Source organism: Miniopterus natalensis, chromosome 8 (genome assembly GCF_054644295.1).
Source record: "Miniopterus natalensis isolate mMinNat1 chromosome 8, mMinNat1.hap1, whole genome shotgun sequence".
NCBI lineage: Eukaryota > Metazoa > Chordata > Mammalia > Chiroptera > Miniopteridae > Miniopterus > Miniopterus natalensis.
This window is the reverse complement of record NC_142088.1, coordinates 13,538,722-13,558,237: the sequence shown is the minus strand read 5'-3', so window position 1 is coordinate 13,558,237 and position 19,516 is coordinate 13,538,722. Positions and strand designations below refer to the sequence as shown.

The following is a 19,516-nucleotide window of genomic DNA, read 5'->3' as shown; positions in this document are numbered from 1 at the left end:
GCCTACTTTTGTCCACCCTGTACATTCACTCACAGTCATAGCATACTCCTGTGCCCAGCGTGCACAAATGCACACGGTCCCTTGCAGGCTGCTGTATTCATTTCTGAGGGTATCTTTTCATGAGGAGCTGGTATTACTGGATTAGGAGCCCACTGTACTTAGTAGGACTTCATCTTAAGTAATAAGATCAGCAATGACCCTATTTCCTACTGAGGTCACATCCTGAGGTACTGGGAGCTAGATGTCAACATAGCTTCTGTGGGGGACATAAACCCTGAGGCTGGCGATAAGGGCACCTCTCGATGTTCCAGCTGCCCCACAAGCAGGTCCATGTGCCCTCCATTCCCTGACATGTGTCCCAGGCTCCTTGTCTATAAAGTTCAAGTTTGTACACTTGCATTGAGCACACTGCTGGGCATTGTGGATTGGAGTGGAAGAACGCTGTGAGTCCTCAGTTCACAAGCAGCCAGTCTACGAGGGAAGGAAGGCTGTAACGGGCCCCCGCAGAGCTGCAGGGGCACTGAAGAGATCAATTTCAGTCTTGGTACCAGGGACGCTTTCTGGAGTTGGTGGCATTTAAGATGTACCACGAATGGAACAGGAATCTAATAATAGAGAGCGGAAGGGCCGTTCAAATAGAGGACAACAGAGTTCAGGCCAGGGCCAGGAAGGGCAGGCGGCCTGGTTTTTCTGGAGGGCAAGTTGCGTGATAGAAAATGGTGATCAGTTAGACTGCAAAAAGGTGAGGGCAATTATCATGGGGAAAATGTTTTGAAAAGAAATTCAGTTGGATGGGCAGCAAGGTTATTCTGGCAGCAATGTACAGAGAGGATGCAGGGAGAGAATGAGGGTCCAACCAGGGCAGTGGAGGGGTGGCCGAGAGCCCAGCCCCCCTACAGCTGTTCTGTGCTGGGCAGTCTGTCTCTCCCCTCCCCCTTAGGTCTTGGGAAACCAGTACCCAAAGTCTAGGTCATGTGCTCTCCGCTCACAGCAAGACACCTGGCTGTTCACTGCCCCACCTTGACACACCCATCCCTCTACCTCCTGACCCAGCCGTGCCTCTCTTTTTCCCCTTTTCAGGAAAGTGCTTCCAATCTGTGAGCTCTTGTCTGTGTCACCACCTTTGCCTGTGTCCCATGGAGCCAAGTAACCACAGGGCTGCAGGTGTGCTGGCCCCGCCTTTGAGCACCCTGCAGCTCTGTCCTGTCCCCTGGGACGCACACTTGGTGAGAAGTGGGGCTGCTGGTTGGGAGGCTCAGCAGGGCTGCACATCCCTGCTCCTGGTGCAGCCGGTCACAGACTGCTCTACATAGAATTACCCAAGGAGCTTTAAAAACTCCAGCCACCTAGGCCACAGCCCTGCAGACTGGGTCAGAGTGCAGGAGCGGGCATCAGCAGTATTTAAAGACCCCCAGCTGATTCCATGTGCGGCCAAGTGCAGGGCTGCTGGTACACCGGCTGGAGAGCTCTGAGGCATTGCCACGCACCCTTGCTCCGCACACAGCTGGCAATACAGAGAAAACTATGAGCACGTTGCATGCAGGGAAAAGTGGGGAGTTCACTGAGCCTGAGCATGCGTCAAAGGAGAGGGGGAAATGCTCTTCTGAACCCCAACACTCCCTGCCTCTCTGGGAGGAATGGAAAAGCCTCTTCTAAGGAAGTGTTCCCCTCCTGCACTTGGGGATTTGAGGATCTGGCTCATCACTCCGCCTCCACTTAATTAGAGCGGGCTTCCCAGGCAGGAGACTCTGCAGGGAACCTAAGCAGGGAAGGCGATGGGACTGACCCAGGAAGCCCTTGCCCTCTCATCCCGGTGTCACCCTCTCTAGGATCCATCAGAAAAGATGGGCTGGAAGATGCTCCGATTAATTGCTTTCTTGCCCTGAGATGGCACTTCCATCGCCAGTCATAGTTTTAATTAATCACGCCAGCAGATGGGCTGTCATGGGCCCCAGCAGCCTGGGTAATGAACTCATTTATTATCAGGCTCTGTCAGTGGGAGGCCATCTAGGCTTCTGGGAAAAGAGGAGAGGGGAGAGGCTCCTGACACCAGAGCCCAGGATATGTGCAGTTTAGGGGAAATCGCTGGAAATGCTTTGATTTCAAACCAAGTACTGCCTTGAGAGGAGAGAAGGAAGGTGTAGCAGGAAGGGGACTGTGACTCGGTCCAGAGCCAGAGGCCTTGATGGCCTGGTGCTTCCAATGGTGCTGGAGGTTGGCTTGGCCGGCTGGTACCCCCTGCACCCACCTGCCTCAGGAAGCTAAGGTGGCGCGGGGAGGGCATGGCGTGCATTCTTAAGCAGGGGCATGGCAGGATGCTTCGACACCAGTTCTCCGAGGACCAAGGTCACCCCTATGGGTGAACTGCTGGATTTTATGCCCTGGGCTGTCTCATTCTCCCCAGTTATGAGTGACAGGAGTTTAATAAATGTTGAATTAATGGAAGAAGGGATAAGTAAATATTAAGTGTTGAGTGCTCAGCATGGAAGCCATCACTATGAAGGGGAAAAAAAGCTTTTATTGAGCCCAGTTTAGGTCTGAGGTTCTAACGGCACCTGCTATAGGAGCCTGGATCTTAAAGACAGTTCTTGCTTTGGGGGATCACAGTGGACCTGTGTCAGGACTGGGTCAGACAGAGCATGTAACAAGCACAGCCACTCAAGCATGAGAAGCCAGGGAATGGTCACAGAGTGTCACCGCCGGAAGGGATAGTAAGCCCACCTGGTCTGCCCCCTCCTTGGCTGAGGGGGCTGAGGACCAGCGGCATGGAGAGCTTGCCTAAGGTCTCTCAGCCGGGCGGCAGCCCAGGTGGGCCTGGGACTCAGGTATCCTGACTCCTATCCCCTATTCTGTCCTTGTTTCCACCTGAAGCCCCTTCCACAGCCTGCTCACCTGTCACTCAAAGCAGCCTTCCCTGTGTCCAGTTCACCTGGTCCCCTGCTATGCTTATTCTGCCCTTTGTGTTTTGTCTACAGAGCAGAATCCATCTTTTCTCCTTCCACAGTTTGTGTGGGGGACACCTTTGCTGTGGCCTGAACCCTGAGGATGTGATGGGCAGGGAGCCATGCCTGCTTCCTCATGTGGGCCTCCTCACCTGTGCAAAGGGCCTGGGCGTCTGCTATACTCCGGGCCACACATCCCCCTCTTTGTCGAGCAGTCAGCAGAGTGACCAGGGACTGTTTGGTTGGGCCCGTTTCCTTGGAGCATGTCATCATGAATATTTACAGGAGTGGAAAAGGGATAAGGTGCCCTCAGTCCCTACTGCGAAACCAGAAACTCCAAGAGGAAGCTTTCCCATGAAACGGCACAGTGGCGTGAGCTGCTAAAACTTGACATGTACTTTTATAAGAGGGACAGCAGCCACTTACACAGCACTAACTGCGCCGGGTCCTGATACAGGGCAGGCACAGAGTGGATGCTGCAAGTTCACACACTCGGTGAGGGGTGAAAGCCAAATTAGATTTAGGTTAGTCCCACTTCCGAATCTGTGCTCTTAGCCACCTTGCCACATGCTTGCCTCAGGAAAGGCAACTCTGGGGACACGGTTTCTTTCCCTAGCTCCTGGCAGGAGAGAACGGACCCTTCGGGTTCTGATGGTTGCCCCTCAGAAGTACATTCACACATTGAGACTGCACCATCAGAGAACAGAATGAATGCTTAGCATTTCAGAGGGTCTTCCAAACTGGAAGGAGGCTTAGAGGCTACAGGGTGGATGCCAGACCGCCCTTGCACAGAGTCCTTGGAGAGGAGAATGGCTCTGTATGTGGCTGAAGAACTGGGCCTGGGATCTGGGCAGGTATTGCAAGGGTCCAGGTAAGAAATGAGTAAATAAAGCAGCAACGCTGCTGGTCGTAGGAAGCACACAGCCTGTCTCTGTGCAGTCTGTCTGGTAGAGACATGCGAACGGAGAGCTAGGTCTCTGCAATGGAGAGCAATGGCACACGTGTGATAGCAAATGAAGACGCTAATCTTTAGTGGCAGGGGCAATAGGGAGTGGTGAGGACTGTAGCCACTGTAGCACATACCCCTCTGAAAGGGACAGCTGATACTCAGGGGTAGCCATGTAGGAATACAGACTATCATCTTTTTTTTTTTTTTTTTTTTTGGAGAGAGAGACTATAAATGTTGATTTTTATGTCAATATCTTGATTTTTTAATTTGGGCTCAAAAGTTTGAAATGTTAAATTCACTCACTGCCCCTGAACTGTGGCTTGAAGAACACACTGGGGAGGGTAGTGTCCTGGGGTGTTTACCTAAGATCAAGTTCGATGTGAACCAACAGCTCCAGTTGGGAGAGGCCCAGCGCTCCACGGGGCCCTACATGGCACACGGGGACAGTGGCAGGTGGCTGTGGAGCCAGGCAGATCCCCCTTTAGGACTCTGTAAGTCCCAGGGACACTGCCAATTAGCTTATAGGTGGCTTTAATGTAAAAGGAAGGATTCAAGGGATGGGACCGTTCCTGGTGTCCTAAGTGAGGTAGAGCTGGCAGCTCATACCACTTACAACAGTTTGATTTTATCCCTCGCAACAGCCCTGAGAGCTAAGAAACCACCACATGTTCACAGCTTCAGAAGGGCTGACTGGCTTACAGGGACACAGTAAATGGGGTAGTAAATATCCGCCCAAGTACATGTCATCAGACAGACCGGGTTCCCTGGCTCACCACTCGCAGCCATATGGTTTGGAGCAACTTCGAGTTTCTGAGTCTCCATCTCCTCTCCGTAAAATAGTGTGAAGCAATACCTATTAACTGAGTCGTGGATGGAATTACTTCATGTGCGGAAAGTGCTTAGCATGATGCCTCTCTCCTAATGAGAACTGAGTAAATGTTAACCGTCCCTGCTCTTTCCGAGTCCAGATCCTCAGGTGTCACAGCCCACAGAGCCATTATTTAAGATGTGCAGGAAATGCGAAACGCACACTGGATTTCAAAGCCCCAGGATAAACATGAGAACATAAAATATCTCATTGGTCCTTTATATATTGGTTACATGTTGAAATAATAATGCCTAGGATATATTGGGTTAACAAACATCATTAAAATTAATTTTACCTGTTTGTGTCTTTTTTAACCTTTTTAAATGTAGCTACTAGAAAGTTTAAAAATTATATATGTGGCTCAGGTTAATTTCTCTTAGGCAGCATTGGTCTGGAACCTAGAATAATGCCTGACACAGAGTGGGCCCTCAGGAAGTACATGTTGAATGATGAATGATTTTCATAGATTTTTCAGGCCTTTGTCTTCTCCCTTGAGCCATATGCCCTCCCTCAGGCTCCCCGACCCCTGCGATGAATGATCACCACAGACTCCGCAATCATTCACCAGTAGACAACCCTCCCGCACCCATACCCCAAGTCACAGGGGACAAGACCCCAAGAGATGGAAGGCTTTGAGAAGGACACAGTCAGTAAATGACAGAGCAGAGAGTGCAACCAGGACATCTGCCAGAGCAGAGGCACTTAAACATGACTTTGTTTTGCTAGTGAAGCCCTTGATTTTTATCAATGTCTTCATCTAGGCAAGTGGAAATTCTCAGGGTAGGACAGAGTAAGTGGTCACATGGCTACTAGCACAAAACGAGCTCTCAGGAGACTATGCCATCCCTCCCTCTGAATCCCTGACCTTCAAATTACGGCCAAGCCTAGCCCCCACCACCCACCTCTCTGAAGCACAGGGGCTGCAGCCCTGACGACAGAAATCAGCAGTGCTCTCATTGGGGCATTCTGTCGTGGCTTTAAGTAAAGGGGCCTTGGGGTGTCCTTGTAATAGTGATAATAGTCTTGAAAAAAGCCAAAAGAGTTGGCAATAGCTCTTTGGAAGTCTCTGAAATCGTTAATATTATTGATCCAGAGAGGCTGCCAGTTGGCATTTGCTGGGCTGTTTCTTTCTCTCAGTTCCACTAACACACACACACACATTCTCACTTCTCTACCACAACCAATGTGCAAAGAGTCGGGGCCCAGGTGGGTTGTTTCTCTCAGTTCCACTAGTACACACACACACACTCACTCACTCCCACCACCACCAATGTGCAGAGAGTCAGGGCCCAAGGAACCATGTGCTAGTCAGTAAAAGATTTTGGAACAATTCACTTTGAGTCAATTAAATCTAAATGTGTGACAGTTACATAATGTCTAAAACACAGGGAGGAAGGCCGGGAAAGGCAAAGACAAAGGACCAAGGTACGTAAGAGTGGTGAAAATATAAGAAAAATGTAAGACGGAGTTTTTTGTGAGTTTTTTCCCCCGGTGTTGATCACTTTCTGGAAATGGCCATGAATCTCTCTGCCTATTTCTTCTCAGGATCTCAGAGCCCTTTACAGGTCCCAGTCTCTGTACCTGGGCCCTAATAAGGCATGTGGGTGAGCAGAAGCTGGCCTTTCCATTGAGTGGACAGGAAGGTGTGCCGGTCTGAGGACCCACAGCGTGGCTGGAGCAGGACTGGAAGCCAGGCCTTGCCAGTCACAGACGCCCCACAGCTCACTCCCCGGAAGCTTGGAGGCCCCAAAGGAGGAACAAGACTTCATTGTCACTCTCGAGAATCTAAGAGTCTGATGAAGGAGAGAGAACAGAAACCCTGATGTTCAAGGTGTTCAACTCAGACCAAAGCAAGTCACCCACTAGCCACAACCAGGCAGGGCTGTAGACATAAGTAACAGACTGCTGGAGATGTTGGTACTAGCACAAAGTAGAATTGCATTTAAAGGTGGAAGAGGGTGTCTTTGACTGGAGAGGAAGGATGGAGCCTTTTGATTTGGGGGTAGGCACCTGAAGCCTGGAGGCACGGTAAGAGCAGGTAGATAAGCCCGTTGTCCTTGCTGGTGACCAAGCAGAGCATTTGGATGAGGAATGACCTTGAAGTTGCTTTTTAGACTTAGTCTTTATGCAAGATGGCAACAGACATCCTTTGGGTCATCTGTTATTGGTGGCCTTAATCAGCAATTTTCCAATAAAACTGAGCTCACTATTTGTTCTAAGGGCTCCCACCTTGATGTTTTCCCAGCTGGGAGGGCTAGGCTGAGGGAACTAGGTTTGGCCGGCTCCCTGAAAAAAATCCACCTGCTGAGAGCTGCAGTTGTCTCCTTGCCGTCGTGATGGACGTGACACAGAGCATAAAAGTGGGGCAAGTGGAAGAATGAATTGAAATAAAGGAAATGAAGCACCCTGCGAAGAACCAGCAAACAAGACTATGTCAGCAGTGAAAGTCAAGGAGGCAAACACCGTCTGGCCCTGAAAGTGAATGGAGCAGGAAAGGATGGCCTCGCCTCCTGGGGATTCGTGCTCCAGGGGTTCAGAGTCGTGTTCACGCCTGCCTGAGACTAGCCTGGCTCGGGGCCAGGTGGGGGGCAGGTGTTAATACATTTCTGCAGAGACTTTTCCCCCTTGTTAATACATCAGGCATAGTCTCACGTCATGGAAACTTCAGCAGGAAGGAGTTACAGCAGCTGCTTCATCCCCATCTCCGCACAGAGTGGAATTCAGGGACTTGAATACAGTGGAGTTGTCCATGAGAGGCACGGCTGGTTTGCACGTGACCACTTGCATTCATTCTTTCAGTCCTGCATCATCCATCCTTCCATTCACTCTTCCCTCTTCCTCTCCTTTACACCACCACAGCTTTAGTCCATTGCCAGGGCCTCCTGCCTGGCCAGCCTGCCTCCCTCTGAGCTCTCCTCCTTTCACATGACCACCAGAACCTCTTTTAAAGCCCTGATCTGCTCTGATCCCTCCTGATTGTCAGTGACTCCCCGCTTCTCACGTGCAACACCCCCCGTGATGGACCGGCTCCAACCAGCTAACCTCATCTCTTGCTGTATCAACTCTCCCCACACCCCAGCCTACACTGCATTCGTGTCCTACTTTTACAGGCCACTAATGAGCCACATTGCTTCTTGCTTTGGAGCCTTTGCTTATGCAGTTCCCTCATCCTGAAACATCTTCCCTTTGTCTTCTACATTCCCTCACCTATATGCCTGCTGATATTACTTCAATCTAAAGACCAAGTGGGACTCGGCCAGTGTGGCTCAGCAGTTGAGCATCAACCTAGGCTCCAGGAGATTGTGGTTTGATTCCCGGTCAGGGCACATGCCTGGGTTGCGGGCTCGATCCTCAGCAGGGGACATGCAGGAGGCAGTCGATCAATGACCCTCTCATCATTGATGTTTCTATCTCTCTCTCTTCTTCTCCCCTCCTCTCCCTGAAATCAATAAAGACATATTTAAATAAAAAATAAATAAAAATAATGACCAAGCGTGGCAGCTATGAAAATGTGCAACTCCTATCTTGTGCTTCGGGGAGCGTGGTTGGCAATGCCCCCAGCTGCTACCCTGCCACCACCTTCATTTTGAGGCCGTGATTTCTGTGGGCTACTCCCAGCCAATGACTGAGCACAGTGGGTCACTAAGGCAACCCCATCCAACAAGATACGAGAGTCCTCCAATGGGTAACTTTGGTCCAAACCTTTTTGGAACTGCCCTGCAGTCTGAGACTCTTCCTACCTGCCCCTCCTTTTCCCACAGGTATCAGGCACGCAGTGTGGTCTGAGGGCTCTTCCTGCCTTCTGCTCCCCCTACTAATAAATCCCTTGCCTGTCTAACCTTCTCTTTGCATCTGCTTTCCCAGGAACCTGAACTAAATTCACACCACCTCTTGTTTTGAAGACTTTCCTAACCTTCCTTGCAGAACTGAACCCTCTCTCCTTCACACCCTCCCCTCTCCCTTCTACGTACTTGTCATAATTACACCAATAACTCTTCACTGTAATTACCCGATCATATGGCTGCCTCCATCTCTCAGACTGTAGACTCCACGAGGCCACTGTCTTATTTGTCTTGTCACTGTCTTATTTGTCTTGTTAATCTCATTGCCTAGTATAGTGCCTGCTATATTCAGGTACATCATATATGTTTATGAAATGAATGAATAATTGATCTACGCATCCATTTATCAACTCCAGTTGTTCTAGACTACGCAGTAGGTGCAGAGGATACAGAAATTAGTGGATGAGACTTCCCACCTTTAAGACACTGAGCCTGGTTGGTGGGATTGGCATGCAGATGACTATTTTATAACTGAGAATGGAATAGGTGCTAGCAAAATGGTTCTAACAAAATGAAATAAGGGGAAGGTGTGATTCATTTCTAGTGGGCAGTGGAGGAGGGGGGAGGCATCAGGAAACGCTTCCTAGAGAAAGCAGCGTGTGGACCGGGGCATGTGGGATCCACAGCACTTTCCCACAGGCAGTTGAGAGGACCTGTCTTCCAGGCCAGAGATACCGCACACACCAGGGCACAGAGGGTGACGATGAGGACTATTTGTTAATTTCATTATGCAAATTTTCCAATACACCGAAACAAAAAGGATAGTGTCTCGCTTCTGTTACCTTTGGTCGTTGCTGCTGGAAGAAGGCTTTGTTTATTTGGTGTTTGTTTGCTCTGCCCGATTGCCGAGTGTCTCCATCTGCCTCGGAGCCCTCGCCATGTTTTTTCTGAGTTTCTCCACATTGTCAGTCCCCTTGACTGACTTTGCAGATTCACATCTGGCAGGCTCCGGGGCCAGGAAGATGCCTGGGAGGCTCCAGGCATTTGGCTGGACAGGCAGGAGCCTTCAGTGTCTGTCTCCAGCTGACAAGTCCCCAGGCAGAGGACTGACTGGCTCCTATTATCAGAGCCCAGTGGCTCCTGAGCCTGGAGTGGGCATGGGGAGGGGACGCAGGCATCACACCCCGTGTACACTGTCATCTGCTGTTGGAAGACATCCATCAGCTGCTGCCTAGGGAGGTGGGAGTAGGGAGGTGGGACAGAGAAGGGGAAAGAGCCAGGTGCCTGGAGCCTGGATGCCGCTGGCTCTTGCTGGCCAGCTTTGCCTGCAGCTTCTTCGGGGCACACCCAGAGCGGCCTGGCAGGCGGCCCTCTCACGGTGCCTGGCTGCAGGCACCCGGCGCCTCTGGGCAGGCAGGCGCCTCACGTGTGTGCTGGCAGCAAGAGCTCAAGATCTCTGGGAGCCCCGGGGGCTGCTTTAGAAACACTCTGGTCTGGAGACCTGTGGAGGGCAGTGAAGGTGTGGGAGGCCACATCTTCAGCACAACATGAGAACTTCCTCCCTGCCCTTGCCCTCCCTCTGTTAGATCAGCGAATAAACTCTCAATGGTAAATTTCCTTATCTCAGGAACACAGAAACTTGGAGGCCCCCAGGAGTCTCTATTCCACACCCCTGCAGGGCTGCCCCTCCTCCCAGGAAAAGTTCTCAGGAAAGATAAGCCAGGACCTCCTCCAGGTACAAGGTACCTAATCTTCTCAAAAGAGTTTCATCATTGTTTTCAATGGTTACTCAATATCCCACTCTATATATGTACCACAATTTTGTTAATTACATAAATATTACATGAATTCATTCTGATTATTAAAATGCTAACCACATAAACAGGTGTTTCCACTGCACATGCCCTTAACTTCACCCTCTCCTGGAAATAAATAGCTCTAATCAATTGGGTGGTACCCTTCCATATTCTTCTGGGGTACAGCATTTTAACATTGAAGTGTGGGTGGAGTTCTTGTTTTCTTCTGAAAAATTAAGAAAACCCGAGCACAGGGTGAGTCTGCTTCCCTTTTCTTCCTCACACCCTCCTCAACCATAGCTCCTCCTCTTCTCTGAACATCCTCAGAGCCTTTGGGTCAGAACTGAGTGTGACTGTGAGGTGTTTGGTCCATGGTTATGGGTCACTTAAAGAGGAGGGACTCATCCCAGTGACCAGTGGCAGGGGCCCAGGAGGATGCCGAGGGCCTTGCTTCTCATCGGGCTGGGGCTTGGGCAAGAGGAAAGCCCTTACCCAGTGGGTTCTTGTTCCCAGGGTGGGCTAGGTGAGGAGTGGATAGGGAATGCTAGAGCGGGAGAGTGGATGCTTAGCCAACCAGCTGGCCATCGACCCAATGCAGCCCAGGCCCCAGGCTCAGATCTGGGGTGAAGCCAGTCCTAGATCCTCACCACTTAGAGCAGTCTTGAAGTGTCACCCAATTGTCCATGGTGCCCCAAGCACTTCTCATTTTCCACACTCCATTCTGCCAATAAAAGTGGAAGGAGATGTGTGGGGAGAAGGCTTAGGACCCTTGCATCACTGCTGTAGGAGCAGACTCTTACAGGTAGAATCATCCTTGATTGCTTATTACTGATGGATAAACGGGATAACTTGAGGAATAGTGCATAATGTGTCCTGTCCCCTCCTTTCTCTCACTCCCACAGTACAATGAATTCTGCTTACAAAAAGCATCATTACTCTTAGGACCTGGTTATTGTTCCATCCAGACCACACTGTTGTCCTCTTTTGTACATGTTGGATCTCACGCGTAAAACAAAGAAATAGTAGTAAATTATCCCATAAAAAATTCTATGATTCTGGTGGTTCCATGCTCTAGATGGGGACCGATTTCATTCTCCCGATAGAGAGGGACAAGGCTTCAGAATTGTGGGGTCCTCTGAAATTTTGTGGGCTAGGGCTAGAGCCCTCAACTCACCGTTCTGCACCACTCGCTGGGAAACAGGGCCAAAAGTCTAGTCCTGACAAATAGGGTAAGTTTCTATTTTTATTTTTTTTTCCTAAAAGGAGAAGACTCTGTGATCCCTAGGGAACCTGGGCATTTGCCTATAAAAATGTGGTTGAAGTAAGTCCAGTGTCTTTTCAGAATTCTTCAGTGTCCAGATACAGCCAACTTTCTATTATTCCGGCTTTCATTCAGCCAGGATATTATCTGGACATCAAAAATCAATTTTTAGGTAAACTCATTTTTGGGGGGTAGGGGACAGAAATTGTTTATAATTATTTAGCCCCAATTTCCCCAAAATTTTCTATAGGCCTCTACCATGATGAGCTCCCTGCATTGGCTTGACCCAGATTTCCCTGAAACTAGTGCAGGTGTCCTGCAGGAGTGCAAGGGAATGCTTACAATCAAAGTTGGATAGTCCGGGATGGATTCCTGGCTGTTGGTGATGGGCTGGCTCCTAAACCTCTTTGCCTCAGTGTCCACATCTGTAAAATGAAAATAACAATGGTACTCGCTTCATCACTTGTGGGAATACTAAGAGGGTTGATACATATAAAGTGTTTCATTTGGTGCCTGGAACATGGAAAGGACCTCAGGTGTCAGCTAGCATTTTGCCCTATGCATGGGCCGTACTCATGGATGACATGCAAGTGAATTCTCTGGCCACTTCTTGTTCTGCATCAATAATGCCACAGGAAGTCGGCACGTTTGTCTGGTGGTCTGAAGGTTGATTTGCGCATCTGGAAGAGGAATGTAGTCTCTGGTCATCAGGGTGCACTTCTACTTCACCCCCCAGAGATGCATATAAAATATAAAAACCCAATTCATTCATTTTTGGACCCATTAGCTCCATTTCCCAAGGCACCTACCCAAGGCTCCATTTCCCAAGGAAGCTACCATCCTCTTGGGTGAAGTCAAAAGTGGACTTTCCTTTTCTGCACTATGATTGAACTTGAGAGCTGGAGTGTAAGTGGAAAGAAAAAGAGGCATGTCTCCTGCATGCTGAAGGTAGTCCTGTCCTCTTCCAGGAGTATCTTACTCATCCACAAATATTTCTCAAGCACCTAAAATACTCCATGCACTGTCGCACATCCTGGACATACAGCAATAAACAAGACAGACAAGGCCTTTGCGGTCTTGGAGCTTCTATCATTTCCAACAAACTCTAGGGTTCTATGAGAATTTTTCATTAATCCGATGTGTCTTCTTCAGTAGCATATTCTGAAGACAACCCTGTGTCACCACAGAATTCTGAGGTGCCCTGTGATTCACCAAAGACAATTTGATGGCCACTCTAGTTGTGGCGAATTGCACATCATTGCATTCTTTTTTTTCTTTTTGTATATTAATCTTTTTTTAATTTATCTTTATTGTTGAAAGTATTACAGGTGTCCCATTTTATCCCCCCAATTGACCCCCTCCACCTTGCTCCCACCCCCTCCCCTGGCCTTCACCCTGTTCTTGACTGTGTCCATGGGTTATGCATATATGCATATAACTTCTTTGGTTAATCTCTTCCCACCATCCACCCCCCTTCCCTCTTCCCTCTGAGACAGGACCGTCTGTTGCATGCATCAGTGTCTGTGGATCTATTTAGTTCATCAGATTCTTTTGTTCATTAGCTTCTTCTTAAAGAAAACCCTTCAACATTTCCTGTAGTGCTGGTCTGGTGGTGATGAACTCCTTTAGCTTTTTCTTATCTGTGAAGCTCTTTATCTGACCTTCAATTCTAAATGATAGCTTTGCTGGGTAGAGTAATCTTTGTTGTAGGCTCTTGTTTTTCATCACTTAGAATATTTCTTGCCACTCCCTTCTGGCCTGCAAGGTTTCTATTGAGAAATCAGCTGACAGTCGGATGGGTGCTCCCTTGTAGGTAACTAACTGCTTTTCTCTTGCTACTTTTAAGATTCTCCCTTTGTCTTTAACCTTTGGCATTTTAATTATGATGTGTCTTGCTGTGGGCCTCTTTGGATTCCTCTTGTTTGGGACCCTCTGTGCTTCCTGGACTTGTAAGTCTATTTCTTTCCCCAGGTAGGGGAAGTTTTCTGTAATTATTTTTTCAAATAGGTTTTCAATTTCTTGCTCTCTTTCTTCTCCTCTGGCACCCCAATAATATGAATATTGGACCTTTTGAAGTTTTCCCAGAGGCTCCTTATACTATCTTCATATTTCTGGATTCTTTTTTCCTTTTTGCTCTTCTGGTTGGGTGTTTTTTGTTTCATCATGTTCCAAATTGCTGATTTGATTCTCAGCATCCTCTACGCTACTGTTGATTCCCTGTAAATTATTCTTCATTTCAGTTCCTGTAGCCTTCATTTCAAATTGGTACTTTATTATGTCATTGATGGTCTCAGTTGTTTTCGTAATACTCTTACTAATATGCTTGAGCATCCTTATAAACAAAATTCTGAACTCTGCATCTGTTAGCTTGCTTGGCTCTTTTTCATTTAGTTCCTTTTCTAGAGATTTCTTCTGTTCTTTCCTTTGTGACATGTTTCTTTGCCTCCACATTTTGGATGCTTCCAGGTGTTTGTTTCTATGTATTAGGAGGAGCTGCTATGTCTCCTGGAATATGTAGAGTGGCTTTGTGTAGTAGGTGTTCTGTAGGGTCCAGTGGCTCAGCCTCCCTAGTCACCTGAGCTGAGCCTTCTAGGTTCTCCCCTGTGTGGGCCGTGTGCTCTGATCTGTTGTAGTTGAGCCTTGGTTGCTGTTGGTGTCACTGGGAGGAATTGACCCCCAGGCCAGTTGGCTGTGAGGACCAGCTGCAACTACAGCCAAAGAGATGCTGTGCTGGAGACACCTCTGTGAAGCAGGATTTACTTCAGTGGAGCTTTGGTGTTCACCAAGTGCTCCCCTTGAGTGTGTCACTTGTGGATGTAGAAGGGTTGTAATCCAGCATGGTCAAGTCTGACCACCAAGTGCACTGTCTCTGGGGCCTCCCAGGAGGTGCACAGTCAGCCTCTGCCAGTGCCTTGCCCAGGGCCACCCAGCATGAGCTACACAGCAAACCGTAGTTGGCTGCTACTTGTGCTGGGCTTGGAGGTGCCCAGGAGAGGCCAAGCTATGAGCCAATGCAGGCTGCTGCTAGTGCCAGGCCTGGGGCCGCTTATCAAGCCATGTGGGGCCCACTGCTGCTTGTTTGAGAGATTTTAGGAAAGTCCTAAGCATGAGGCTCGAGAGGCCACTTGCACAGAAAAGCCCCTGGAAATGGCCTGGATGAGCGGCAGGTGGGGAGAGGCGGGGCCTCCGGGAACCACGGGGCGGGGCCAAAGGTGTGAGTCAGGTGCTGGCGATTCAAACATGGCGCCTGCCCGCCGGCTGTGTGCGGGGAGGACTCGCCAAAGGAGCCATGGCCTCCGCCAGTCCTTCTGCCTGGGAGGAAGCCGCCCCTCCACCTCTCGCCGGGATCTCAGGCAGGTTAGTTCCCCCCGAGTGTCCCGGGTCCTTTCCGGCTGCTGCCCTGCGCTGGGCTCAGAGGGAGCGTCCGGGTGAGTCCGTGCCGGGCCCTTTAGGAGGAGCTGCTGGGGCTCCCGCAGCCTCTGTGACCCTCAGGGACAGTCCCCGCTGGTTTCACAGCCCAAAGCTGTGGGGACGTCTCTTCCCGGCCCTGGAGCCCTGGGTTGGGGGCCTGCTGTGGGGCTGGGACCCCTCCCTCTTTCGGGAAACCTCCGCAGCGGAGATTCCCTCCCAGGTTTAACCCGCGGAACCGGGTGTGGGCCCGGCAGCATCTCAGGGATCCAGCCTGGATCCGCCCGCGTCTCCGTCCCTCCTCCTGGTCTCGATGCTTCTCCAGTTCCCTGGTTGTGGGGCTTCTGTGCAGCCAGATCTCAGGAGGTTCTGGGCGATGGTGGTTCTGTGTTTTAGTTGTCATTTTGATGTGGTCGCGGGAGGCGGCAGATGCAGCTGTTACCCCGCCGCCATCTAGTTTCTCTCCTGTCATTGCATTCCAATACTTTTTTTGAAAAGATATCCATGTAAGACGTCTCTATTTTCCATAAATATTTAATTTACCTGAATGGCCTGTTCTGAGACCCCATAGAAATACACACCTCTACTCCACAGGAAATATTTCTACAGGTTTGTTGGTTTCACTCATTTATATGTCTTTTTTGTCGCCTCCTTTGGTCGCTCGCCAACTATTCTGTCCATCAGGGGAGGAGCCCTCCTAAGCCTGCGCACATCCCACTGATGACATTGCTCGACCCACTGCCAGCCCTGAGGAAGGAGGCCCAGGTCAGGTGGCAGGGAGGAAAGATCTCGTCTGCTGCCTCACATGTCCAAGCCCTCTCCTGGGACCCTGACCTGGGGCTGTTGTCTGATAGTCAAAGGAAAAGTGTCAGGAGAAAGAGGCACAAACACATTCACCCTCCTATGGTTCTCTCGGCTTCTGTAAAATGACCTGATGGGATGAAAGCTCTCCAGGCTTCCTCCCAACACTGGTCCCTGCTTCTAGATTTCCTGGGCAGGAACCAGGGCATAGTTTGGGGAGTTGTTCTTTTCGACTTGAAGGAATCATCTGCAAGGAAGCCAAGAAGGAGCCAGGAGTCCCAGGGCTTCACAGCAGGCACACACACACACACACACACACACACACACACCTGCCCTACCCCACCCCATCTGTACCCTCAAAGCAGAAATGAAAACACCCTGATTTCTTTTTATGGGGGAGACGCTGGGGTGGAGAAGACAGGAGGGTGAGGGAAGGCAGGATTGTTCCACAGAGGGAGAAAGGGCCAGAGCAAGGAAAACTCACATATAGAAAAGGACACTAGTGGTAGGGAAAGAAATTTTATTTTCAAGCTTTTAAGAGAATAATACAAACAACAGAGAGTTTTAAAAAACCCTAAAAACTGGTTTAAAAAAGTACTTGACAGTGTCCCTTGAATACCCATGGATGATGCAGCCATTGTGCAATGACAACAGGAAACTCTGCAGGTGGCCACCCAGGCAGGGGCCTTCCCTGGCAGGGTCCCAGGAACCAGCGGGTGGGCTCGAGGGACGGGGTCGCACCTTGGTGCTCAGGAAGGACAAGGGAGCACTAGCACTGAGGGCTTAGCCAAACCGCCCAGGGGAGGGTCCCCAGCAGCAAGGAATACTTAGACTGGTCTCCACTCCACTAGCTGGAACACACCCAGCCAACTCCCTCCCACCCTGCCGCAGCTCTGGGCTAGTGCTGGCAGAAGGGGGCATGGCAGTGAGCGAGTCCTGGCCATGGGTGGGGCAGGTAGTAGGGAAAGTCGCTCCTGGATTGACAGCTTGAAGGCTGAAGTCACAGCAGCAGGACTGTGCTTGAGATGCCCATGGGAAATCTGTCCTTTTCTCTAGGGGTGTGTGCGTGTGTGTGTGTGTGTGTGTGTGTCCTGTAAACATCTTTGAGCCAAATCACCATAAAATAAAGTAACAAGGGCACAAAAAGACAACCATCTCCAAACCTAAGCCCTCTTTAAGCCCACCTGAAATTGGGATTCCACTTTGGAAGGTTGGAGAGGGAGGAAAAGTCCCCCTCTCCCTCTGGCCGCTCACACGAACATCTCCCTTCCTATACTGTCCACCCAGAGTCCCTAAAGCCATCTGATTTAGAAATCCTGCCCATCCAGGTGAGCCCAGGGGCTGCAAAAAACTGTGTCATCCCTGCCAGCCCTCACCCGTCCCTCTCCCTCCCCCCACAGCCAGTGGGTCATGGCCCAGAGAGAAACCAAAACAAACTCAAGGGTAGAGCAGGGCAGGCTACAAGTGCTTTTCCTTCCTCGCCCTTTGCATTTTCTCCCTCCACAAGTGCACGTGGGCACCACCCCCCCAGACCGGCTCTGCCCTCTGCAGCCTCCACTTCTCCCAGGTGTTTTGTGCATGGGTTCATCTGGCCGATGTAGTTGTTGTGTGTTGCTAGGTTCAGTCTGTATTGCACTTCGTTGTAGAGTTTGTATTGGCTTTCCTTGCTCCTGTTGGAGAACCGTATTGACTGATTGGAAACCACGAAACCGCACCAGCATCACTCACCGAGGCTCCAATCCTGCCCTCCACCCTCTGCCTGCCCTCTGCTCTGGCCCCCGGGGAGCCACCTGGCCTCCCCACCCCTGCTCCCCAGACCAGCACCCCAGGGGGTCCAGCCCCTCCCTGGCTCGCCCTCCCCTCTTGTGCAGGTCACGGCCTCCCTTCCAGGTCTCTCCTCTCACACTGTCGTGACCCTCATGACGAGCTCTCGGCTGCTGCCCTGGGGGCTGCGCTGTTCATGAGGTCTTAGGTGACTCAAGATGTGCAGGATGGTGTAAGCACAGTGGTGATCAGACAGAGGGCCTGAGGGCTGGCTCGCTGCCCGGGCAGGGCCCTCCTCGGGGGCAGGGGTGTCCACAGCCGCCTCTTCTGAGGAGAGGGCATTGGCCTGGGTAGACGAGGAGGTCCGGGGGTTTGTCCTGCCTCCTGACTTTTGATCCTCCAAGTCTTTCGTCTTATCATAGTTCAGCACTTTCCACTGCTGGTTGACAGCCTGCCACCGTTTAAAGATGCGGTACACGGAGGGTCCCTCGTGGATGATGAGACCTGAGGCAGCAGGGAGGACGAGAGCCACGTAAGGGAAAGCAAGTCAGAATCTCCCTTTATTTAAAAATAGCCTTGGTGTGGGGCAAGCCAGATTTATATAGTTGATTTGTTCTTTTCAAACCTACCTTTCAGCACATGGTTCCCATCCCTACATTCCTAGGCTCAACGGGTGCAAACCACACCAAGCCCATGCAACAGCCGAACACCTCCATGTGGCACCTTTGCCTCCCTCTCCTCTACCGGCCCACACCTTGACTTCACAAAATCCAAATCTGTTGTCCTTTGAGGCATAATATAAATTTAGGGTGGGACAAAAGTAGGTTTACAGTTAGTTGTTCGTGTGGAAAATAATACAATAATTGATAAATAATAATACAAGAATAAACTCTGTGTTTTGAGTACTCACAACTGTAGACCTACTTTTGCCCCACCCTGCATCTTTTCCTCTCTCTACCATGTATCCATGGCACCTGGTACTTAGTTGATGTTGAATGAATCCTGTGCTTTCAAAGGCACCATAAAAGAAACCCATGGTCATTCCATACCTGCTAAATGATGTCTGAAATTCCACTGATTAACTCTCTGTATAAATAGCCCAATGCCCCTGATATATACCCACCCCTGGAGAGAGAACTTTGATGCAGTTATACTGGCCAATGGGGAGGTAGAGTCAGAAATGCCATGTCAGACAATCAGGCAAATAAGTATTAATTGCGTACCTACTGTGTGCCAAGCACTAGAGACACTGCAGTGAGCAGGAGAGGCAGAGTCCTGCCCTCAGAGAGCTTACATTCATTCTAGTGGAGAGACACACAACAGACATGTAAACAAGCCAGTAGAACTACTTCAGGTACTGAAAAAATGCTATGAAGAAGATAAAGTTGTGTTAGATAGCCACTGACTGCAGATGTTAAAGGTTCTGTTTAGCAAGAGGGTGGTAGGAAAAAGGCCTTTTAGGGGAGGTGATATTTGAATTGAGACTTAAATAATGAGGAAGAATCCATACAAATCTCTGAAAAGAGAGCATTTAGTGGTAGGAATTGCAAGTGCAAAGGCCAAGGGATGGAAATGAATGAAAAGGGTCAGAAAAGAGGTCAGTGTGGCCTGGGTACATCGAATGAGTGGAGAAGTTCAGGGAGACAAGTGTAGAAGCCAATCCATGATAGTGCCTTGTAGGCCATGGCAAGGAACTTATGTTTTATCCTGAGTACAGTGGGAAACCATTGAAGGGTTTTATAGGAGGAATAATGTGAACTTACTCTCCAGAAAGTCCATTCTGGCTCCTGTGAAACAATAACTGAGAAGGAGCAGAAGACCAAGCAGGATGTGATGTAATGGTTCAAGTTGGAAATGAGGGTGGCCTAGACTAGGGTGACAGCCGTGGAGACAGGGAGCACAGTTGGAATCAGGATGTATGCTGGGGGTAGAGCTGACAGACTTG

General features: G+C 49.9%; 1 protein-coding gene across 1 annotated transcript in view; it reads right to left on the bottom strand.

Moving 5' to 3' along the window:
• Positions 1 to 17,707: 17,707 nt before the first annotated feature.
• Positions 17,708 to 19,516, bottom strand: part of MARCHF4 (membrane associated ring-CH-type finger 4) — a 71,214-nt gene continuing 69,405 nt past the window's right edge. The window contains exon 4 of the mRNA XM_016196897.2: positions 17,708 to 18,075. Within this exon, the coding sequence (XP_016052383.2) occupies positions 17,708 to 18,075 (368 nt within the window). The remainder of the gene's footprint in view (positions 18,076 to 19,516) is intronic.